The sequence below is a fragment of the Microcaecilia unicolor genome, chromosome 7 (assembly GCF_901765095.1).
Source record: "Microcaecilia unicolor chromosome 7, aMicUni1.1, whole genome shotgun sequence".
Lineage (NCBI taxonomy): Eukaryota > Metazoa > Chordata > Amphibia > Gymnophiona > Siphonopidae > Microcaecilia > Microcaecilia unicolor.
Window position 1 is genome coordinate 73941258 of NC_044037.1, and position 26008 is coordinate 73967265.

Genomic DNA, 26008 nt, shown 5'->3' on the forward strand with positions numbered 1-26008 from the left:
GTTGACCCCACATTTGTTAAAACTCTATAATCATTTTCTTCAAACTGGTTCCATGGCTGGCTCTGTTACTGAAGCAGTTACTGTATTCCCCAAACCAGGTAGGGACCCTTTATGAGTTATCATCTATAGACCCATTTCACTAAATCTGGATGCAAACATTTATGCATGGATAGTAATCAATAGTCTCATGGATCCTATGACAACCCTTATTCATCAAGCTCAAACCAAGTTATAAATCATAGACACTCCAACACATTGTGTTTTCAGCTGGGGCATGTTGCAAGGGGCATGATCATCTGACCCTTCTTGGTCTCACTGGAGACAGAGAAGGCATTTGATCATGTAGAATGGCCCTGTGTGTGCTTTATTCCAATCCAGTGGCTCAAATGTACATCAATAAGCTGTTTAACTCCTATAATTTGCACAGGAGTTAATAGGCAAGGGTGGCCTGCGTCACCCTTGCTATTTAACTTGGCATTGGACTTATGTTCCCTTCTGCAATCCACAACAATTGCTGGCATCTCTTATACTTGAGCAAAATGCAAGCTCTCAGCTTATGCTGCTGTTCTTTTGTACCTTTCCTCCCCAGATCTAACATTGCCAACTTTATTACAACTAGACACTTTTGGCACATTTTTGGGTACAAAATTAACTGGACCTAGTTTGAATTTATGCCTCTCAATGTTCACTGCACTAGTGAAATATTTATGAATTTCTGTTCCAATGGAAAGTTCAGGGGTTAATATATCTTGGGATCTTATTCTCCTCCCCAGCTTAGGTCAACAATTGAGTAGAATGAGGCCTGGATGTGGAAAAATAAAGAATTAAGGTCCCAATGATCCCCCTTAAGCATTAGCTGGTGTGGTTGGGTTGATACTGTTAAAATGGCAATAGCACCTATTGTTATGCACAGTATGTTTATATACCCATTTTCTTTTCATCTGGATTTTATAAGGATGCAGAGAAACAGCTTGCGGAATTCATATGGCAAAGCAAAAAAAACACGAATTGCAGTGCGATCCTTATATAAAGCAAAAGGCATGAGCAGTGTTAATTTTCCCCCATCTCCTCCACTATCATACAGGATTCATTTAGAGACAGGATTCTCTATAGATGCAATCTACAGAACTACAGGAGAAGCCACCTTGGCTGTCTCTCGAGGTAGTCGATATCCCCTGGCTGTCTTCATTACTTATTGGAACACAATTAATAAAGAAACTAAAAAATAATCTTGTACTGTAGTCAACTCACAGCTTTGGGAGCATTAGATGCAGTTTGCTCTCCTCAGCTGCATTTTTTGACAGACTCCTCCTCTATGGATGACTATGTGTTTCCAAATTGATGGTGGTACTATATGGTGGGGCTTATGGATGTCTCCTAATATTTGGACCCTTGAGCATCTTTTGATTGGTCAAAGATTGATGATTTTCTGAGCTATGGAGTTTCTGCGCTCACATTGTTTTAAGTGAATGTAATTGCATCATTGCATAATAAGCAAAATAAAGAGTTCCTCAAAAAAAGTCCAAAGTGTGACGACAAAACTTAGAATACAAAAAATACTTTATTATAATCCAAACTGCTTGAAAGAATAAAGTTCCAAAGACAAAAAAAGGAGTTTTCAAATCAGATCCAAACATTTGATGAATCTTCAAAGCATCGTGATGGCGATCCAAGATGGCCGCCTAGAGAGCTGTTGTACCAGACGTGCTCAACTTGCTCTTTCAGAACGCTGCGAGAGGGCTTTGTTTCCCTATCACTATGGGGAAAAGGAGAGGGAAAACTCGGGTTAATCCCTCAACTCCGAGTGGAACCCACCTTCTACAGCAGCCGACGCTCGAGCAATTTGGTGTGGTCTCTGGCCCAAGTCAAACATCTTCCCCTGCTATCGGAGCTGGAACTAATGAGCTGGCCGACAGTGTAGACGGGGGTTTCTTTCAGCCCTGTCATGCGCACGGCTCCCCTGCAACCAAGAGGGTTGGAAGCTGGAGAAAGTCCTGTGTCACAGTTTCCCATAGAGGAGCGGAGAGAGCAGGGAGGGAGCCTCTCTTCAGCAGTGTTAACATCAAGGGCTGAACCGGTGGAAGAGCAGACTGAGTACACTGAGGCAATTTGCTAATGCCCCCCCTCTGATTTTTCAAGCGGAATGTGTTAAAAAACCTGCCATGGTGACAGAGTCACTTTGGGATCAAACTGCTGCTTTGCATTCCTCTTTACAACAACAAACAATAAAGAACTCAGCTGAAATTAAGTTGTTATCTGAAGTAGCCCTCCAGCAAGCACAGACAACTAATCAACATACTTCTAAAATAGAACAATTGGGAGAGAAAATGCAATCTTTGGAAGTTATCAGTCAAACCTCAATTAGGGATAAAAATTATATGTTACGACGTTTAGAATATCTTGAAAATAAATCAAGAAAACTTAATTTGAGATTCACGAACTTTCCAAGATCTCCCTTAATTTCCCCGATTGATATGGTGAAAAACTATCTGACTGAGGTATTAGGAATGCCAAGTGATTCCTTACCTCCTACTGTTCGGGTACAATATCTACAAAATAAATCAAATTCAGAGACTCTCCAACTGAACAGAGGAGAAGCGATGAACTTGACATTTCTTGAATCATCTTTGGAAGTAATTTCTCAGAGGTTGACTGCTTTGGTTGTTTTTGCTTTAGAAATTGACCACGACGCAGTCTTAAGACTTTCATTTAGACATTTAGAATCTACTTTTTTTAAAATCTAAAATAAGAATATTCCCTGATATATCTAGAGAGACCCAAAAAAGACGTAGTGCTTTTTTAGCACTACGTCAGAGGACTCTGGCACTTGGAGCAAACTATATGTTAAAATTTCCTTGTATATGCAGAGTATTATATCAAGCCAAATCATTTCAGTTTTTTGATCCTAAACAGTTAGAGGAGTTTTTAGTTTCAAAAGAGGATGTGAATGTAGTAGTAGGATTACCAGACCATACTGTATGATATGCTTAGGGAAGGTTTACTTGGTAACAACAACCCCACTGTAAAAACTTTGTCCTTTTTTTTTTCCTGTTCTCTTCTTGGATCCTATTACTTTATATTTCTGGTCGAAAGTAGAGTGTAAACATTTCAATTGTAATAGATATTAGAGATATTGTAAATTTTCTCATATTGTAATCTTCTCTTGTGAGTTGTTAAATTTGGATGAAAATTATAAAATATTTTTAAAAAAGCATCTTGATGGCACTATTTGACATGTGAAGTTGTCTCCAAACCATACACACAGGACCTTTCAATTAGATGCTTGTTTTGTATTGGACCCTGATGAAGCCTTATGAGTTGGTGAAATGAGTCCCATCAGCTTTAAAGAAGATTCTTTTTTAATTTTAATATTGTGCCTATTGTTGAGGCTTAAGCAGGTGCTTTGAATATTCATCAAATGTTTGGATCTGATTTGATAGCTCCTTTATGTCTTTGGAACTTCATTCTTTCAAGAAGTTTGGATAATAAAGTATTTTTTTTGTATTCTAAGTTTTGTCTTCACACTTTGGACTGTTTTTGAAGAACACTTATTTTGCTCTTGTACTGATTGTTGGTTTCTCTACATCCCTATTTTTTAGGTAAAATCATTGCATACTAGCCTGTAACACCAATCCTAGATCCCTAAAAGCAACAGCTGAGGTTATGAATGCAATCACCTTAGTGACTAAAGGTTTTTATGCTTCAGCTTTTCAGATAAGAACATAAGTGTTGCTATACTGGGACAGACCGAGGGTCCATCAAGTCCAGCATCCTATTTCCAACAGAAGCCAATCCAGATCACAAGTACCTGGCAAGATCCCAAAAAGAGTAAAACAAATTTTATGCTGCTTATCCTTGAAATAAGCAGCGGATTTTCCCCATCTTCATTAAGGGCTTATGGACTTTTCTTTTAGGAAAATTATCCAACTTTTTTTTTTTTTTTTTTTTTTAAGTTCTGCTAAGCTGATTTTACCACATTCTCTGGCAACAAATTCCCACGTTTAATTGACGTTAAGTGAAGAAATATTTTCTCTGGTTTGTTTTAAATTTACTTAGTAGGTTCACTGCATGCCCCCTAATCCTAATATTTTTGGAAAGGGTAAACAAGTGATTCACGTCTACTCAATTCACTAAGTATTTTATAGACCTCTATCATATCGCCCCTCAGTCGTCTCTTCTACAAGCTGAAGAGCCCTAGACACTTTAGCCTTTCCTCATAGGGAAGTCGTCCCATCCCCTTTATCATTTTTGTTGCCCTTCTCTGTACCTTTCCTAATTCTACTAAGCCTTTTTTGAGATGCGGTGACCAGAATTGCACACAGTATTCGAGGTGCTGTCACACCAAGGAGCAATACAAAGGTGTTACAACATTCTCATTTTGTTTCCATTCCTTTCCTAATAATTTATTTGCTTTCTTTAGCTGCCGCTGCACACTAAGCAGTGGGTTTCAACACATCATCAATGCTGCACCTAGATTATTTTCCTAGGTGGTGACTCCTACTAGAACCTTTTATCAAGTAGCTATAATTTGGGTTCCTCTTTCAATAATGCATCACTTTGCAATGGTTCACATTAAATGTCATCTGCCATTTGGATGTCTTCTCCAAGCTAAGAACCCAAGCCGCTTTAGCCTTTCCCCATAGGGAAGTTATCCCATCCACTTATTTTTGTCACCCTTCTCTGTACCTTTTCTAATAATTTTGGTTCCTCTTTCCCACATGCATCACTTTGCACTGCTATACTATGCTATGCTATGTAGTTCTTATAGACTAAGTTCCAATTCAGATTCTAAGCGGAGTACAGTAAGAATACAACCCTGTAATCCAGGGGAAATAAATCAAATTTAACCAAACACAGTAACCTAAGAGATAAATTGGTACACTACCCATTTGTAAAGAGAAGAGTTTTTAAAAGTTTTTGAAACCGTGCATATGACTGGGTTGATACGCAATGGTAAACTATTCTAGATTTTTAAACCTTGATATAAGAGAGAAGATTCCAAATACGATTTTCTTTGCATTTTCCTAACAGATTTTATTTTTATTTTATTTGTTACATTTATATCCCACATTTTTCCCACCTATTTGTAGACTCAATGTAGTTAAGTTTAAGTATTGTTCTTTCCTAGCTGTATAGACAGTGGTGTAAAATTCTAGATAATTAACCAATCATTTCGAGCTTGCTCACATTAAATGTCATCTGCATGGGGATGCCCAGTCTCATAAAGGTCCTTTTGCAATTTCTCAGAATCTTCTTGCAATTTATCAGCAACTTTAATCACCTCACTAGTTATTTCCACCTCTAGAACATTTATAAATATGTTAAAAAGCAGCACTCCCAGAACAGACCCCCAGGGAACTCCACTATCTACCCTTCTCCATACATCAGAAGCCCCATTCAGTTTTAGATACCCCCAAGGACATATGGGCAGTAGAAGCTCAGATGATCATTTCTGAACCACAGTGGCCCACCTTCTAGCTACAGTTTGTGCAATATACTGTTTCTGCTTCATTAACATGATCGCTCTATTTCGTGGCGCATACAGTGGTTTGGACACCAGCATGATTATGTAAGATGACGTTCATTACTTCCAACCATTGCCGGTCTTGTCTATCAGTGCCAGGTACGCTGGACCACATGATTTTTCAATGCCCATCAGTATATGGATTTTTGCAGCAAATTTGGCCGACTATGTGCTCTGTCTTTAGCATCTAAGAGCCCCTTTCATATACAGTGATTCTGTTTGATGTACAATCTTTCCTTGCCCAAGGGATGGAAAAACAGGGAAAGTTATATAGAATTCTGATCAATTGAGCAAATCTTAAAAACTAGTGGGGGGGGGGGGGGGGGGGGACCCCTTTTCAAACCTCACTCACTTCTGGTGGAACTCAGTGCGTTTGCTGTATAAATGAGGCTATCGCTGCTGAGCGTTCCAGTAGGATTAGGCAATTTACAGGTGTTTGGTCTCCTTTTGCCTTATTATATAGAATCCGTTTAAATACTTTACAGGATTTAATTGTATGCTACACCTGTGGTGGGAGGGGGACGTTGGGTTTGGGTGCGAAGTCCATGCTTCAATACAAAATTCAATAAAGTTTTTTTTTTTGGTTCACAAAAATTGGCCCTATGTAACAATCTCTTGACCTGGGGAAGCTTGACCCCTGCCTCAAAGTATGCCTGATGCATTAATAAAACAAATTCCAGGGAAAACAGATTGGCAGCTCAAGGCAGGTACTGACTGCCTCAGAGAATGTGACAAGGAATTTACAACAGCAGCGAGAGCAGAAGAAAGCACTACTGCCGTCTCTCCTCATGACCCCAAAATGGCCACTGTTCCCACGGTTTCCTGAAGAGAACTGTGGGCAGAGTGAGAAGGGGAAATCTACTCTAGCATCAGTGGTGAGGACAGCACAAAAATTCCCAATGTTCCTTTTCCAGGACTGACTGCTGCATCCAACTGCCTATGAGAGGACTTACAAGCACTGCATTTCCCTGAACAGCAGCAAGTTCTGCAGCGGGAGCACTATTTAACCACTTCGGTGAGGGCCGCCATTCGTAGTAACCCCATCAAGTAAAAGCTGCCTAAATGAAGAAAAAATGCTGATGAAAGCCTCCAAGTGGCAGACTACGTGGACAATGTGATAAGTAAAGCTTAAAAGTTATCTCCTCAGAGAAACAGCCAGAAATATAAAAGTCAGACTTACCACTGCTGACTTTACTGCCACAGTTTTCTACTCACAAGCAGGAACTGCCTAGCTGACCAGGGAAAGCAAAGAGAATGCTTCCTCCCCCACACAAAAGGATGACGTTACTGAAGCGCCGATACAGAGTTTAAAAAAAAAAAAAAACAGACCTCCAAGTTTATCCTTAAAACATGCTCAAAACACCCTCTTACTCAACTGAGAGCCAGTTGCCCAACTGGACAAGGAACGGATCTCAGGAGCTATGACGCACATCTACTTCCACCTGCTGGAGACAGATAATAGCATTCTCTCCACCTGCTGGTCGATGGACATAATACCTGCAATTTCTGTAACAGTTTAGCTGACACTAAGGAAGATTCTTTGAGCCTTGACTCAGGTTTCTTGTTTTACCCAGCTCAGCCTTTGAGACAACAATCTTTTTGTTAAGAGAACAGACTATTTCATTCTCCAGAGAAAGGGCTCTCAGGTCAGCCAGTAGGTATTGCTGTTGCACAATGGCTAGCACTGTGATCACTACCTCCATAATAGCTAACTCAAGGAGCCAAAGCTGGGTCTGGAATTTGAAACATAGGACTTCCACATAGCAGTGCTACTGGGTTACTGAACAGGATGCAAAACAAACAAACAAACCAATGATTAGCATTAGGAAAGGAAAAGAAACCTCACAGATCGTGATCTTTTGCCTGTATTTTCTAAGCTGTCAATATTTTTTCATGTCCTCACACTAATGCATTTTAAAAAAAATACTTTATTGAAACCTACTAAAACCAGCTTCACATTTCAATTTCACATCACAATGGTCACATTTTCATTATGTTGTTCATTATAACCAACCACCACAATCATTTCGATAAACCAATTTGAAATAGGATTGAGTGGTGGTGGCACTGGAAGATTAAGCAAGATAATAGCATCACTGCAGATGATGCCAGAGAGAACTTAGTCTACTTCCAAAGCATTAAAGAGTCAGTCACATTTTAGGCTGTTGTCATTTCTTAGAAAGAGCAGTTATATCAAACTAAATGTGATCTCATGTAGTCTAAATCAGGGTTGTCCAACCTTGGGCCGCAATCCAGTCAGGTTTTCAGGATTTCCTAAGTGAATACGCATGAGACAACATATTTGCATGAACTGCCTCCATTGTATGCAAATAGATCTCATGCATATTCACTGGGGAAATCCTGAAAATTCGACCTGGCGAGGGCTGAGGTTGGACACTCCTGGTCTAACCCGTAATGCTTTCTAATTATTCAATGCAAAAAATGATTTGAAAAAAAAAACACACCTAAATCAACTCATGCACTCAGCTAACATAGTGCTTGAGTAGGACAAAAATATGTTTGTCTGAGGTGTGGTTGGGCAAGTATGTTCAGGAGAAATAGGCAGTTAAAGTTTTATGAAAAAGTTAAATTGGTTGGGGATGCTGCGGAGGCAGCATTCACAGCTCCAAAGGAAAAGGGAGTCAATCATTGTTAAGAGGACTGAAATCAATATTCAAAATGTCTGTACAGCTAAGTTTGGGAGTTAGCCAAACAAATCTTCATGGTAAAATTCTCTCTCCTCCCCCTTTATTCCCCGAGAAAGATGAAAAAATGAAAGAGACATGGAATGAAGAGAACTTGGGTAAAGAAACAAGAGTGATACTGCAGTACAGTGAACAAGCTAGAATGCAACCATGATCTGAGAAATTTAAATGTATTATGTGCATTAGGAAAAACTCAGGTAGTTTATATATATTTAGAATGCTTTTGCAATGGACCCTGAGATTCTGGAGGCATTGATTGTGCCCATCGAGAGAAGAGAGAAAGAGAAAGAGAGAGAGAGAGAGAGAAAGAGAAAACAATTTAATAACTCTTTTGCATCTCGTGAGAGAGAGAGAGATATATATCTGTCACAGAGATGCAAAACAGTTATTAAATTGTCCACTCTAAAGAGAAATCAGTCTCCATACCAGCCTTTCGTCTTGTAGAGAGCAGAAGAAGCAACCATAGAGTGCACGAAGCTTTTCCTTATGATCAACCAGATCAAACATTGTTATCAGCCATCGAACAAACAGCACCTGCAAAGGTACATATTAGAATCACACCAAGAGAAACTGCAAAAAATAGACACCAGCTAGAAAGTTTGGGAATAAGCAGTCAAGTTGCAACTTCTAACAGCATCCCATATATACAATAATCTGCAGCTGCAGAGGTGTAATTAAATTTTACTTTAGAACAAAGGCTCAACCCACCTCCACTAGAAAACAAAGCCCTCCACTAATATGCCACACTAACAGGAGCAATGAAAGCTTCCCTAGACTACCCTACAAATACAACTCAGCCCTTGTCTAGACTGACTACCTTCCAGGGTGAGAAGGTATGGCCTTTGTCCTTATCTGCCAAAACTGTCACAAATTTTGTTCTTTTTAAAAAATTTACATTATGCACAACTGCAAAAATTCCTGGCGGATTACACTTTTAAACATACATAATATCAACATAATATCAAAAAGGGTAGCCTAAAACAAATCAATAAAACACTGTCAACTAGAAACAAAAATTACATCTCACAAGCTCATATACAAAGCTCTCCTGCCTCTTCAATTTTTTCCACCTTTTTTTTTTTTTTATCTGGCCTCATTTTAAAAAAATGACATACAGTATTTTACACTCCCTCATAACCCTGCAAGAACAAAAACATGTTTTAAGTTATTTCTTAAACTCAGTGCCACCTGGGCTGAGTGGTTTTGTAACACAAATATCTGTCTGCTAAAGTGAACAGAGACTATCAAATCATGTCATAAGATCACCCAATTACATTCAGATGGTAATAAATTTTGGACTAAATAATCTGCAACATATTTAGGATTTTTAGACTGCCTTTTTCAATTTTAACGTTAAAACAGTGTACAACATTTTCAAGGTTAAGTCTGTGCCCTGAGGAACTTACAATTTTAAATGGGTACCTGAAAGAATGGGAGAAAGTAAGCTATCCAAAGTCAAAGCATGATGGTGGAAGAAGGTGGGATTTGAACCCTAGTCTCTCTAGTTTGCACCCCCTTACTCAAACTAAGGCTTCACAAATTTGCCCTGGGGATTCCCACAGTCATGTTTTTAAGATACCCACAATAAACATGCACGAGATACAATTGCAAATGCTGGATCTCAAACATATACAAAGTTATACTATCCATATCTATATAAATAATTCTCACATCCAACGTTCTGAAGCTCACTCTATGGCAGGGAAACACTGAAGCCCTGTACTGTGTAGGCTGTCAGCACCACTCACTCTCACACTCACTCTCTCACACTCACTCATAGACCCGCCCTCAGCCATGCCCCTTCCGGACATAATTCGCAACCCCAACGTTCTAATGAAACCTCAAGAAACTCTGCAACTTCCAAGGGGGTCGAGATCAAAATTTGCCCATGAGTGTCTGCCCCGCCCTCGCGTCGCAACATCATGACGTCGAGGGCGGAGCGATGACACTCACCACTTAACCAACTAATCAATACACAGCAGCACCCACAGAAGCCCCCCCTCGCGCATCAGAAAGCACGACCACCCTCCTACCCGACTCCCCACTGCGCCTGCCTGCCTCCACTCCCCTTCCGTTCTGCCGGCTGAATGCTCGACACCAACCTCTTTCCCCACTCCCTCCCGGTCGCCACTGGACCCGCTGCTCTTCTCTCCCTCTCCCCTCCCGAGTCACCACTCGCCCTCCCTCCCCCTCAACCACCCTCCTCCACGAAATGGCCAATGGACCGCTCTCTTCACTCCAGAGTCGCCGCTCCACCCCTGTGATGACGTTGAGGGCGCTCATAGGTTTACTTCCTTTGTTTTCCCTCTGTCCCCGCTCCCTCCCGGTCGCCAGTGGACCAACTGCTCTTCTCTCGATTCACCGCTCGCCCCCTCCCCCTCCCTCCTTTACGAAATGGCCAATGGACCGCTCTCTCCACTCCCTCCCACTCGCCACTGCACCCGCTACTCTCTCCCTCCCCCCTCCAGAGTCGCCGCTCCACCCCCTGATGACGTCGACTTGCCTTCCTCCTTGCAGCGGCTCATATGTTTGTTTGTTTGCTTGCTTTCTTTTCACTGTATTGCACCTGAAGCCACTTAGGTAAGTCAAGCAAGCCTCTCACCTGCTGAATACAGAAAGGAAAAGATAGCATGTAGGAATTTGCTCCATTTGGTTCACTGCAATGCAGTGATTACTATAAAAATGGTCTTGCTTTTATTTTTTTAGTAGGGGCTGCCTTCATGACTGTCCACAGTCAGTCTAAATGTGCCTGCATTCTCCACTTCAACACACTATTAGCAACCAAGTTCATACAAAGTTCATTATGTACAATATGGAGGGGGGGGGCCTTCAGACCACTGAGGGGGGTCCCTAAGACCACAGAGAGGGGGGGGAAGGGGGGGTCCTGACACCTGACAGGGGGGAGACGGGAGGACACTCACTCACATACGCAATCACACACACACACGCTCTCAGACACACTCACACCTACTCTCACTCTGTCACACACACACTTGCACTTTCTCTCTCTCACTCTCGCACATTCTCTCACAGACACTCTCTCAAACAGACACACTCTGCACAAAACCTTGCTAACGCCCGTTTCATTTCAGCCAGAAACGGGCCTTTTTTACTAGTTTATTATAAATATCTTGAAAACTTGACAGGCTGAGGAGTCTCCAGGACAGGCTTAGAAAACTCTGCTCTTACAAAACCAGCTGCAGCAATTTTAACTGCAAGATACAAAAACCTGTTTTAGAAAGAGGGGGTTAAGACAGGTATGGATTTACCTGAGTGCTGGCAGTGCACTGGTCAACACAAAACCACGACACGGCTTTAACCACAGCATCTTCCGATACCACAGAGGATGGAATCAGGCACTTGAGCAGCCTGCTATTCACAGTGTCAACTGAAAAAAAAAAGTTATCAAATTACAAGAAGCTACAATTTTAATTGTATTTTTAATACAGCAAATCAAAATGTCGGAGTCCAAAGAACATGGTACAGTGTAGTGTTTAGAGTTCAAGACTAGAAGAAAAAACTGGACTCTAATCTGGACAATGCAGAATCTTAAATAGATTAAAAATGCTGTCAGTTAGGTTTGCTAACCATACTAAAAAAAAAAAAAAAAAAAAAAAGAGTCCACCACTAAATGTATTCAAAAGTAAACATAGGCAAAGTTTACTTGCTACTAATTATTTTAAGAGGAAAGATCCCAGAATTTCATGGAAAGGCTCCACAGAGAGAGTTCTGACCACATTTGATCTTATTTGATTAACACAATTACACTAGAGCAATGTTTCCCAAACTGTGCATCATGGCATAGTCGCAGGGGTACCACACACCACGCACAAACCGCATTTTATCTCGGGCCTTGCCTCCGCCGGAGTTTGGAGCTGTACAAGGTACATTTTACTTTTTGGTGACTGCCTGCTTTAACAGATCCAAGGCAGTGATTCACACATGCTGTCTTCCACTATCCCAAGGGGTAGGAAGCGGCAGGCAGCGTGTGTGAACCGCTGCCTTGGATCTGTTAAAGTAGGGCAATATAGGAATCGCTGCCGCTGTTATGCTGCAGAATTCAAACAGTGAAAAAGCTCATGCTGGAAGTGGGGGGGGGGGGGGGGGAAGCACTAGCAGTGCGAGACCCATTCATAAGATAATAGTACAACCCTTGGAAGTGCTTCTTGTTTCTAATTTTAAAAAATCAGTGCAGCCATCTCACTGGATGGAGCACATTAAGATTAGATAAGATTAATGTTAATTCTGCATTAATGATTTGATCTTAACAAGTTTAACCTTTAATGTCCAGTTTTCCACTATCTGGATCTTAAGGAGTCTCTCTCATTTTGTGCTGCTGGCACTGAAAGTTTAATACAGTGTGCATGCTGGGATTGCAGTTTGCAAGACTACAAATTCATACATGCAGCAGGATAAAACTTGCAGCCAGCTGGCAACCCTAAATACAATTCCAAAGCAGCAGGCAGGCTATTGAAAAGCTTGGTGATGTTTTATAGAATCTGAACAGCCTCATGTGGGGACCTTATTTCACGGAGAGGAGTTGGAACTAATGGTAAGCCAGCAGAGCTCTCCTCATCAGAAAACTTTGACAGAGGGTTTCTTTACATGTAGAGAACATGAGAATCCTGTAAAAGTTGTGTGATACCCATCCTCCACCAGCTGACCCAAGTGGGACAGCCCCTGAACTGCCCACGCCTGGAATTGGGGGTCCTGGGCACCCGCAGGACATCATGTTGCCTTCCCTCCTGTGTTCAGCTCTGGGCTCTTCTTCATCCTCCTCTCCAGCTAAACTCTGGTGGTAAGTGGTTGTCAGTAACGTACAGAGTGATTTTTAAGGTTTTGGCACTGATCCACCAATGTGTGTTTGGTAACGTGCCTATGTATTTTGTGACTGCTCCGAGGATGTATTTCCAGAGATGATCTTTGAGAACTGAAACATCAAGACAATTATATGTCCACCATCAGCAACAGCATATCATGCCGAAACTAGGAGGCATATCTTTTCTGTCGCTGGGTCTATATGGTGAAATGGTCTTCCTGGACATTTGATATCGTGTGACAATACTCAGTAGCTTAAATGATTCCTGATGACTCATTGTTTTGTAAAAGCTTTCTTAGAATCAGAAGCAGGTGAATCCCGAGACTAGTGGGATGTAGCAAAGCAGTCCTCAAGAAGGATAGGAACTTGAAGCTCCCGCAAAGATAACTGTCACTCCAAAGGCTGCGTCGGCGTGCACCGCAACGTCCAAATGGTAATGCCTGGAAAAAAGTATGGATGGGCGACCAATGAGAGCAGCCGCGCCTCTGCCCAAGAAGTGGAGACCACCTGAGTAGAATGAGCCCAAAACCAGTCCGGTATGGCCTTATTCTCCAGCAATTAAGCTGAAGCAACCACTGCCTTGACCCAGCGTGCAACAGTAGCCTTTGATGTCGCCTCTCCCTTGCAGGGTCCCGAGAAGAGGATAAACACGTGATCCAACCGACGGAATTCATTAGTCACTGCCAAATAACGAAAAATTACCTGGTGAACATCCAGAAGACGGAGAGAGCAAAACTCTTAAGGAGCCTCCTACAAAAAGGCAGGCAAAAACAGCTGATTATGTCTCTTTCCTTAAAATACCCAGGGAAAACCGAAAACCTACTGCAGTACAAGGAAAAGAAAGCCACAGAGATAATCCCCCTTGTAGTGACATACAACCCAGAGCTAGAAAATTTGAGAAGAATCTTAAAGATCTACAGCCACTATTCCAGGAGAATGAACTATTGAAAGAGATATTCCCACCCCCACCAGTGCTGACCTTCAGCCACCCAACTTAAAAACACAAATTAGTGAAAAGCAAGCTTCTGATAGAAATTCAAAAAGAACAGAATGGCACACATCCTTACAATATATCTAGCTGCAAACTATGCCAACACATTTCACAGGATCCCAGAGTCATTCACTTGGGAAACAAATTCACCATAAGGGAATCCTCACTTGCTCATCTTCAAATGTGGTATATTAATCATTCAATGTAAAAAGTGTGAAGGGTGCTATATTGGAAAAAAAAAGCCAGATGCTAAAGACGAGATTTAATCTGCATAATCATATGACAAATATCAATGTCAACCAGGATGTCACCTCTATAGTAACATAGTAAATGACAACAAAGACCTGTATGGTCCATCCAGTCTGCCCAACAAGATAAACTCATTTTACATGGTATGTGATACTTTATATGTATACCAGAGTTTGATTTGTCCTTGCTTTCTCAGGGCACAGACCATGGAAGTCTGCCCAGCACTGTTCTTGTACTAAGTTCTGAAGCCAACGTCGAAGCCCCTTAAAATTTACATTCCAGCCCATCCCTATCAATTCAGTCACGAACAGGGCAGAGACCATAGAAGTCTGCCCAGCTTCCATTTTGTTTCCCAATTACCAGCTTCACCACCCAATCTCCGCTAATATTCCGCAGAACCATCCCTTCTAAACAGAATTCCTTTGTGTTTATCCCACGCATGTTTGAATTACATTACCATTTTCATCTCCACCACCTCCCGCAGGAGGGAATTCCACATATCCACCACCCTCTCCATGAAAAAAATACTTCCCGACATTAGTCCGGAGTCTGCCCACCTTCAAGCTCAATTCATGACCTCTAGTTCTACCACCTTCCCATCTCTGGAAAAGGTTCATTTGCGGATTAATACCTTTCAAATATTTGAATGTCTGTATCATGTCACCCTTGTTTCTCCTTTCCTCCAAGGTATACATGTTCAGGTCAGCAAGTCTCTCGTACGGTTTGCAACGCAAATCCCATACCATTTTTTTTAGCTTTTCTTTGCACCACTTCCAGTCTTTTTACATCTTTGGCAAGATACGGCCTCCAAAACTGAACACAATACTCCAAGTGGGGCCACACCAACAACTTGTAGAGGGGCATCAACACCTCCTTTCTTCTGCTGGTTATACCCCTCTCTACGCAGCCTAGCATCCTTCTGTGCACAGCCCTCGCCTTGTCGCAATGTTTCTTCACCGTCAGATCCTCAGACACCAACACTCCAAGGTCTCTCTCCTGAGTCGAGCTTATAATCTCTCCCCTCCTATTCGGTGTCTCTCTTTTGGGTTTCTGCATCCCAAATGCATCACGCTACACTTCTTGGCATTAAATTTTAACTATTCACAGAACTCCTGTCTGGAAGAATGTACTCTTATAACATTGCTGAGTTAATTCCTAAAGGCACTCAATACAATACTCAGTACTAAATAAATGTTTTAACCCTCAGAATTTTATATATATACTAGCCGTTGAGCCCGTTAAAACTGGCTACTATTGGAATGGGGGTTTTCCAAGGCCCCCCCAGGTCGCCGCTGCCCCCTCCCCCCCCCCGAGGTTGCCGTTATCGGTAACCCCCCCCCCCCCCCGGAGTCGTCGCCGCCGCCACTGCCACCCCTCCACCCAGCCCGGGCCCTCTGATCGCTATTAATTCAACTTACATCGCCGCAGCACGCAGATCAGCTCAGCTCACGTCGGCCTGGCCTTCCTTCTCTGCCTGTGTCCCGCCCTCGTGTGACGTACCGTCGGTGAGGGCGGGACACAGGCAGGGACGGAAGGCCGACCAGAGCTCAGCTGATCTGCGTGCTGCGGCGATGTAAGTTGAATTAATTGCGATCAGAGGGCCTGGACCGGGTGGAGGGGTGGCGGTGGCGACCTCGGGGGGGAGCGCAGTTTCCCTCTCTGTCCCGCCCCCGTCATCACGTATTGACGCAGGGGCAGGACAGAGAGGGAAGTCTCTACTGCGCATTTGCGAGTGAGTTCAGTCACTCGCCGTTTATATGTCTGATTTTTCTGAAAATTAATGTGCTCAGTTCGTACCCATTCCAACAATTATATCCCCAAGAGAATATGTGGTAGAGTCATAGATGGAACCATCATAGCACATTAGGTGTTCTGAATCCCCCACCAGATATGTACATACACTGTTCTTACGATAACTAAATTATGTATCGACTGAGTCTCCAACCATTTATACAGTCTGTTATTCCAACTACATTTACACAGATATATGCTTCCTACCTTATTGCTTCCACTCTGTAGTACAAACACTGGAATGATCTCTTAAAGGGTTTTAAAAAATGGGACTATTTTTTGGAGGAAGTGACATCACCCGGCTAGATGGCAGCCTGATTGCTTCGCTCCCCTCCACTTGATATCGCCCTCCATCCTTGCACATCTGAGGTTATTTGGTTGGATTCTGTGAGTAATTGCCTCAAGAACGCAGCTGCAATGAGCAAACAGCAGAATTTAGGGTCTAAGAAGGCAGAAAGGAGCTTGTCTCAGCCTGCGGTGAAAACACCCCGCCGCCATCTTGTCACGGCCCACGCTCCGGAGTCAGACTCTGCGTTGTCGGTTGCCGGCTCCATGGGGGAGCCTGGTGTGACTTCTGGAGGCACTCGACGGCTGCGGCATTGGTTTGCAGAGATTAAGGAGGAAATCAAGGCCTCCCGCGAGGAAATAGTGGAACGCATTGAGAACCTAAGTGGAAACATGCTGGACCTGGGTAACCGGGTCGCTGAGCTGGAAGCTAAAGCTGATGAACACAAGGAGCAGTTCATGACGACTCAGACGCGGATGACGCAGCTGGGCGAGCAATATGAGGAACTTTTATATAAGATTGACGATTTAGAAAAATCGGGGGCGCAGGAAGAATTTACGACTTCTAGGGGTTCCAGAAGGAGGCAATACGGAGGAGGTTCCGGTAACTGTGCAGTGTGCCGGCATCTGCTGGCGGAGGGTGGCAATTTTGAGCCTATTCCACTTGAAAGAGCACATCAAGCTTTGGGCAGACCTAAGGAAAATCTTCCAAGGGACATTGTGGTGCACTTTGTACACTACAGAGCGTGTTTTGCGAGCTCGGCAGGAGGCAGCGGTTAGGTTTAATGAAGCTCGGGTCTCGATTTATCAAGATGTGTCGGCATACACCCTGCAGCATCATAGAGCCATGAAACCAGTTTTAGGTATACTTGTCTCGGAGAAAATTAAATACTGTTGGCTTTTACCATTTGCCTTGAGCTTTGCTGCTGGAGGGAAAGTGCATCATGTGCGAGAACTGGAGGAGGCCTGGAAGATTCTACACAAGGCTGGGCTTGCTCCTACGGCTCTGCCTCCATCATTAGTGGCTCCTGCCATGACAGAAAAGCTGCAGCGGTGGAGGAGAGTTGAGAAGGGTCGCAAGAAAAAGTGAACTGCTTTGTTAAGTGGACTTTCAGCCTATGCTTCTTTAACATGAGGCTTTGTGACTGACGGTTTTGTATGGGTGAAGGTTAGGATGGTAATTAGCTAATTTGAGGGGAGGGTAAGGACTGGATGTTTGTATGGAGTGGGGGGGGGGGTGAGGGTTGTGTCTGGCTGGGGGTTATGCCCTCGCTTTTCCCACCAAGTGGCTCTCTGGTCATTTTGGAGGGCTATTTTTATTTTATTTAGAATTTGCTCACACCTTTTTCAGTCGTAGCTCAAGGTGAGTTACATTCAGGTACACTGGATATTTCTCTGTCCCAGGAGGGCTCACAATCTAAGTTTGTACCTGAGGCAATGGAGGGTTAAGTGACGTGCCCAAGATCACAAGGAGCAGCAGTGGGATTTGAACCAGCCACCTCTGGATTGCAAGACCGGTGCTCTAACCACTAGGCCACTCCTATGTCTTGGTGGAGGTGTTCAGTATGGGGGGTTTGGGGGGAGGTAAGGGTTGGGGGGAGGGATTGTGGATGAGGATAATTTGGAGTCAAGGTGCTGTATCATTTGGTTGATAATGTTTTTGGGTTGTAAGATTTTCACCTTGTACAATGTCAGCACTTAAGTTAATGAGCTATAATGTTAAAGGTCTTAATTCCCCCTATAAACGATCTGCTCTTTTTAGGGAATTGTTAAAGGTACAACCACATGTTGCATGTTTACAATAAATGCATCTTACAAAACAGAACGAAAATATTTTGAGACATGTTCGATATCCAAACATCTACTTTGCCTCTGATGTTCAGAGGAAAAGAAAAGCTTGGTGTGGCTATATTATTTCATGAATCCTTGTCTGTTCAGTTGATTAATGTTAAGAGGGATCCTGGTCGTCGTTATCTTTTCCTGCATGTTCTACTTGATCAGGTGGCGGTGACTCTAACCTCTGTATATGCACCTAATGAGCATCAGGATCTCTTTTTTGTCCGCCTTCAGTCCACTTTGTCGGGCTTTGTCCAGGATAGGCTCCTCCTGGTGGGAGATTTTAATGCGACCATGCAGCCAGCCCTGGACGAGTTCTTCAACATTTTTGGACTTGAGATTGGCAAAAGCAATGCAGTCTATGGTTGAACCTCTGGGCCTATATGATGTTTGGCGACTAGCGTAGCCTACTGCCCGGGATTATACCTTTTTCTCATCTTCACATGCTACCTATTCTAGGTTGGATTATATTTTCTTGGATAAGACTTTGCCAGACATGGATTGTTCTCCAGTCATTGGTAATATCACTATATCAGACCATGCTCCTGTTTGGGCAGTTATTCCTTCCCTTTTGCAGGAAGTTTGTGATAGACGATGGTCACTGAATAACCTGTTATTACATGTCAATCTTTCCAAAACTCACTAAGGGAATATTTTGATTTTAATATGGAATCTGGGCCCTCATTGGGCATGATTTGGGATACTTTTAAAGCAGTGGCAAGGGGCTTCTTACAGAAAGTTAGCAATAAATTGGCTCAATGTATGCCTAAATTAGGTATTTTGGAGAAGAGACATAAAACTAGCGGAGAAGTGGCTGTTTTAAAAGAGCTTCAGTCACTGCGTCTCGAGATAGTGGCTATTCATGATGAACAATTCCAATTCACTAATTCTCGTCTGAAGCAACATTACTATGAATTTAGTAACAAAGCGAGTCGGCTACTAGCCATAAAGCTACGGAGGGCAAGGGGCTGAGAGGTGTACCCCTCGTGTGAAGGATGGTCGAGGGGGGTTCCTGACTAAGTCAACTTTGATTAGGGAAAGGTTTCAACAGTTTTATGAAGCATTGTATACAGCAGAAACTGGGATCTCTACCCATGATATTGATGCGTACTTGCAGTCCAAGATTCTTCCAGCTCTATCTGATACCCAAAGGGAGGCGTGATAAAACATCTGCCTACTGGTAAGTTCCCGGGATTGGACGGGTTCACTAATGAATTCTATAGAGCCATTAGGGTTGACTTGGCCTCTTACTTGGCATTGATCATAAATTCAGTTCGTGAGGGGGCTTCTTTGCCCTTGTCAATGATGGAAGCATGGGTGGCAGTGATACCAAAACCCGATAAGGATAAGACTCAGTGTGCGTCCTATCGCCCTAGTTCTATACTTAATTCTGATGCTAAGATTCTGGCAAAGGTCTTGGCTAATCGGTTGTCTGGGGTTCTACCAGATTTGGTGCACCCGGATCAGGTGGGGTTTGTGGCCAAGAGTCAAGGCTATGGACAATTTGAGGAGAACTCTCGATTTGCTGTATCTTTCTCGAAGGAAAGGGTTACCTATGTGTCTACTGGGGTTAGACGCAGAAAAAGCTTTTGACAGAGTTCATTGGGAGTTTTTGGACAGGACTTTGTTAAAGTATGGCTTTGGTAGTGAATTTCAACATTGGATTCAGGCATTTTATACATCACCAAAGGCGTGTATACGTATTAACGGTGTCAACTCCGCATTGTTCCCTCTCACCCGGGGTACTCGTCAAGGCTGTCCCCTCTCACGGAAAGAGTGGTGGATGCACAGAACAGCCTACTGGTGGAGATAGTGGAGGTAAGAGATCCTCTGTGTAGAGAGCAGCACGGGAACAGGATTTGCGGGATTCCCGCGGGGACGGAAGCAGGTCCTGCGGGGTTCCCGCGGGGACGGAAGCAGGTCTTGCGGGGTTCCCGCGGGGACGGAAGCAGGTCCTGCGGGGTTCCTGTGGAAGTGTAAGCTGCACTGCATCAGCCTCTCATCTACCAAGTTTCTTGAGTGCTGTCTCCTCCTCCTCCTCCTCCTCTTCCTCCTTGCTTTAACAGCACAAATGTGGAAAGTCTTCCATTAAGGAGGTGGTAGAGACACAAGTGATGATGGAATTCAAAAAGGCTTGGGATGAACAGAGTATCTCTAATTAGAAAATGGAAGTTATAAAAATCCTAACCTTAAATGGCTGCATGTGTGTGGATGTGTCAAGTGACGCTTAGATGGCGACTCTGGCTGTGATTAACTAGGGCCGATACCAGGCAGACTTGTATGGTCTGTGTCTAATATATGGCAATCTGGTTTAGGATGGGCTAGAAAGGGCTTAGACAGCAACTTCAGTGGCTGGAACATAAGGACAGTACTGGACAGATTTTTACGGTCTGTATCCCACAAATGAGAAGATGAATAGACTGGAGTGGGCTTTAGTGAGAACTCCAGCAGCTGGAACACAAGTATAGGGCCAGACAGACTTCTACGGTATGGATGGACCGTTCAGATCTTTATTTGCTGTCACTTACTATGTTACAATTAATCCTCTTTGCTCCCGGGCTGATGCGCAGACCTCTCAGCTCTGACACAGGCAAGAGCATCGGATGTCACCTGACCTACTGGCGCGTGCATGTGGTGATCTCTCAGCACACAGTGCCAGAAATCAGAGACAAATCTTACATGTGCACACCAGAGTGTTCTAAGTTTCAGCTTCCATTCCTTCCTTGCCTACAGTGATGTGGCTCAAATCCAGAGAGAGACTGAGGGAGCTGACCAGAATTTTCTTTTATGTACCATTAAATTCTTGCGGGGATGGATAAGATTTCAGTGGGGACGGGTGAGATTCTAGCAGGGACGGGCGGGGATGGATGGGGATAGATAAGATTTCAGTGGGGACGGGTGAGATTCTAGCAGGGACGGGCGGGGATGGATAAGATTTCAGTGGGGACGGGTGAGATTCTAGCAGGGACGGGCGGGGATGGATAAGATTTCAGTGGGGACGGGTGAGATTCTAGCAGGGACGGGCGGGGATGGGTAAGATTTCTGTCCCCGTGCAACTCTCTACCTCTGTGCTTGTCCCATGCTAAAGAAAAAAAAGGGGATAGTAAAGATTAGGATATGGTATGGATGGGCAGACTGGATAGACCATATGGTCTATCCAAAATCATTTTCTATTTTTCTGTTTCTGGTATGTCATGTGAAAGTGAGTAATTAGTATGTATAGTTTTTGTGCAACTTCTAGTTTAAGGTATGTGACAGGCTTGGGGTTTAAAAACTAGCCTTATAGGTACTTAGCCAGGAGCCTTACACTTTGTTGATCTACCCATAGATATCAATGAAATGCTTTGATGTCCCCATGCATAGCCCCACCCTCCCACTCTGTCAAAGTAATGCTTTGATGTTTCTCTTATACTATCTGCTAACACATTTCCTTATTTCCGATCTGACGAAGGGCACCCTTCGAAAGCTAATCAAGAAATGTATTAAGTTATGTCCAATAAAAAAGGTATTGAAGGAGTGGAACGCCGGTACTACCTGAATACTACTGAGCAACAGGACAACCTCATGTTTTGTGCCTACTGATGGACTTTTACTTATGCACTCTACCTCTGCTTTTGGCTGTTTGGCCACACCTTATTACTGCACTGGACATTTGTGCCTTATCCAGTTTTACTGTTTACTAACAAGACAAGTTTGCTGTTTACTAATGTACAGACAGAATGCAGGGCTATTAGATATATATAGCTTGTAACAGTAGTTTGCAAGGCCTATACAAGACCAGCTTGCACGTAGCAACGCCATCTGAATAGGCGACCTTGGAGGGTGCTGACACCCCCCTGCATTCCTGAGCCGCACCTTATCTCCTGTGCTAGAAAGGAGCATTGTGTGTGTACAGAATAAGCTGCTAAGTTTCGTTTTTCTTGCCAGTATCATTTCAGTGTTATGACGTGTGTACGTACTGGGACTACAATTTTGTACTGTAAGAACTACAAATGTTTACTGCGCATGACAGGTATGACGTGTAAGGGGCCAAATGCGCAGGCCCAGTAGGGAAGTATAAATGTAAGCGTCAGATGATTTATGACACACAGTGTCCCGAGGCTACTCGGTGCTGTTCACTTGCTAGCAATAAAGTTGCCTTGTTTGGAACCAAAATTTGCCTTTCGTCTCCTGATTTCCCACCTGTTTCATTGGCGACCCAGATGGGACAGAAGTAGAAAGGGGAATCGGATTATATTCTTCCCCTCCCCCACTGCAGTCGGATCGGGTCATCGATTCCCACCCGAGGAGGTGGTGAGTGGCCACCGCTGATTTCAGCGTCCATCTCCCGGAGGAGGGCCGATCCACTCCGCCTGACTGTAGAGGGGGCTGTGTGGTTCCGACAAGGCACCTTTTTCCATTTCAGGGAGAAGCGCACGACGGCGCGGCCTGCGACCCCGGCGGACAGGCGAGTATACTCTACGTAGTGACCGGCCCAGTAAGGACCGAAGAAGAGGCGTGATCACCCTCTTTTAGCCAGTGACTAATACGGACTATTGGTATCCGACTAGGTCCCGAAACTCACTAGGCTCCGGCGACGAAACCGAGCGGCGAACGAACGGGGGGGTTTCTTGTGGCGTATGAAAGTGTGTGAGTGGGCTTGCAGTTCCAGGCCGGGCGACCGCGTCCTGGTCAGGCCGAGTGTTGACCCTTCTGTGTCTGGTGGAACGAGACCCCTTACTCCTCCACCTCCCTTTTCCCCCTTTGTCCGTCACCTGTCCTTTGGCACTCAGGTTAGGATGGGCGGGGGTGGGTCTTCACCGTTAGATTTAATGACGGAACACTTTAGCGAAGTGTTCGACCTAGATAAATGTAGCAGGGCCGGGATGATACAGAGATGTCAATTTATGTGGCCAGGGCTAGGAATTGCTGGATGGCCCCCGGAAGGGTCATTCGAGTATGAAAAAGTGGCGGCGGTCATGAATATTGTTATAATTGAGGGAAACCCCGGCTGTCCCGAGGACATTCCATACATAGAAGCGTGGTTGGATGTAGTCCGGGATCCGCCGGCTTGGGCCCAACGGAAGGTAGAAAAGGCCGCCTTTATGTTGGTAAAGCAGAGAAAAGGCCGGAAAACCAAACTTAGAACCCTGCCGACCCATGCCTTCGCTCTCCAAAGCTCGGCAACCGCTGCCGTTCCGAAGGCCGCAGGGACCGCCCCCATACGGCCTACCGCCCCTAGCACCGAAGCCACTGAGACCACGCCCCCTGCTACCAGAGTCAAGGCAGGAACTACGCCCAGTACTACCAACACACTTTCTAGGAAAAAACCCCCGAAGAAAACCGCAGGGAAAGTTCAGGGTTCGGCCGAGAAGAAGCCTCCAAAAGCCCCGATACTTGCTACGGCGGAGGCATACGAAGACGACATTGCGCCGCCGCCCTATGCTCCTATGTACCCTGACCTTACGGGCCTAGCAGAAGGCCCCGCTGACGCCGAGACTTCCGGGTCAGAGTCGGATGCCGGGGAGACGTCCCACCCAGCCTCACCTGAGTCAACTGGCCTCGCAACCACACGGAAGAGTACACGGGTTGTGAAGAACATTACTCGGTTCCCCCAATCGAGTCCGCAACAGGCCCTTCCGTCCAGCCGAAAAGGGGGAACCTCTCACTTATTCCCAGTCCGACAGTCCACCACCTATACCCCTAACCCGGCAGAGGGGGGGGGCCAGCCCATCGAATCAACAGTCTATAGTCACGTTCCCTTCTCAAGTGCCGATTTGTATAACTGGAAATTCCATGGGCCGTCCTACGACCAGAAACCCGAGCAGCTGATAGAGCTGGTGGAAGGCATTATATACAGCTACAATCCAACTTGGGCCGACCTTAGGCAGTTGAGCGCCCACATCCTGACCTCTGAAGAACGCCGCCTTTTACAACAAAATATGGAGCAAGCCATCCGGGATGCGAATCCGGCCCATGCCAATTTACAGAACCTACTAGAAACGGAGGCGCCCATCGCTGCCCCCAGGTGGGATTACCGAACCGCCGAAGGCCAAACCTTTATCCGCCGATACCAACAGGCGTACCTGGCCGCCTTAAAGAAGGGGAAGCAGAAGGTTACCAACATGGGAAAAATCCACAGTGTAGTCCAACAAAAGGACGAGAGTCCAGGGGACTTCCTTGAACGACTTATGGAAGCATTCAGAAGGCACAGCCCGATAAATCCCGAAGACCCTAAGAACCTCCCAACCGTGGTTATGAGTTTTGTTAGCCAGTCAGCACCGGATATACGAAGAAAGCTACAGAGAACGGAGGGGTTCGAAGGGATGAGCCTAAGCCAACTGAAAGCTATAGCTGATCGCGTATTCGGATATCGCGACCAGGAGGAGAAGGTGGAGGCCCGGAAGGAATCGACCAGACGGATGCGGGAGAAGGCAGATGTGTTGGCTACGGTGCTGGAAGAACGAATGAGGTCTAGACCAAAGGGGAGGGGCAGGAGAACAAGAGGAACGCGGTCCCCCATAGGGCGTAACCAGTGTGCAAATTGCCGACAAGAAGGACACTGGTGGGCTGATTGTCCAGAGGAGATACGGGACAACCCGAGAGAAGAGGAATCATGGGACCGGCAGAGAGAGGAGGAGACCGGCGACCGTACGGGGGCCCCTAGGCGAGGCCGTGGGAGGGGCCGAAGAGAGAGAGGACGGGATGACCGGAGGGAATGGCAGATGGCTGTGGACGCTACCCGAGACGGCACAGCATGAAGAAACCGGGAGGGCAGAGTCCCCACTGACCCTCTGGTGGAAATTCGGGTGGGGACAGAATCTATGAAGGCCTTACTAGACACAGGGGCCCAGCGATCTGTTATCACCACTGCCATAGCCCCAGCCACGAAAGAAACTATACCAATTGTGGGAGCCTCCGGGAAATCCCTTGCGGCCCCCCCTCCTCAAAGAGCGCCAAGTCCAGATCGGAGGGACGATGGTGTCCCATCAGTTCATACACATCCCTGGATGCCCGGTCCCCTTGATTGGTCGAGACCTACTCTGTAAGCTCCAGGCCACCTTGAAGTTCAAGACTACGGGTGAAGTGGAAGCTCGCTTTGAAGATCGGCCAGTAACACTTATCTGTCCAGTAAGAGAAGAATGGAGACTACATGTTCCCCCAACTGTGGGACCCGGCGACTGCCGTTACGACCAGAACACCCCTTTCGCCCAGCAGAGGCGAGCCATAATGGATGAAGTGCCTGATGTATGGGCAGAATTGAACCCCGGCGGACTGGCCGTTAACGCTATCCCCATCTGGATTGAGCTCAAACCAAATGCTCAAGTTGTCAACCAAGGACAATACCACATCCCCTATGCAGCCCGGCATAGTATGCATATACATCTACAGAAACTTCTTCAACAGGGAGTCCTTAAACCAATCAGATCCGCATGGAACACCCCATTGTTGCCCGTTAAGAAACCAGGAACATCCGAGTACAGACCCGTCCAGGACCTGAGGAAAGTCAACAACCAGGTAGCCGACATAGTTGCCCTCGTACCAAATCCATACTCCATCCTGGCCCAAGTGCCATCTCAGACCAAGTGGTACAGTGTCATTGATTTGAAGGACGCCTTCTTCTCCATCCCTCTTGCTGTTGACAGCCAAAAGTTGTTTGCCTTCACGTGGGAAGACTTACAGACGGGAACCAAGCAGCAATATACATGGACCCGGCTTCCCCAGGGCTTCAAGAACTCCCCCACCCTCTTTGGTGACCAGCTTGCCCAGGACCTGAAAACGTACCAAGACGAGTACGGGCCGGTCGTCCAATACGTGGATGACCTGTT

General features: G+C 45.0%; 1 protein-coding gene across 3 annotated transcripts in view; it reads right to left on the bottom strand.

Moving 5' to 3' along the window:
• The window catches only part of CENPI (centromere protein I), a 122132-nt gene that overhangs the window by 74673 nt on the left and 21451 nt on the right, over nt 1-26008 (bottom strand). For all 3 annotated transcript variants that reach the window (XM_030210014.1, XM_030210012.1, XM_030210013.1), the window contains exons 4-5: nt 11499-11617; nt 8656-8763 (exon numbers count right to left, since the gene is read on the bottom strand). In XM_030210014.1, coding sequence (XP_030065874.1) covers nt 8656-8763; nt 11499-11617 — 227 coding nt within the window. The remainder of the gene's footprint in view (nt 1-8655; nt 8764-11498; nt 11618-26008) is intronic.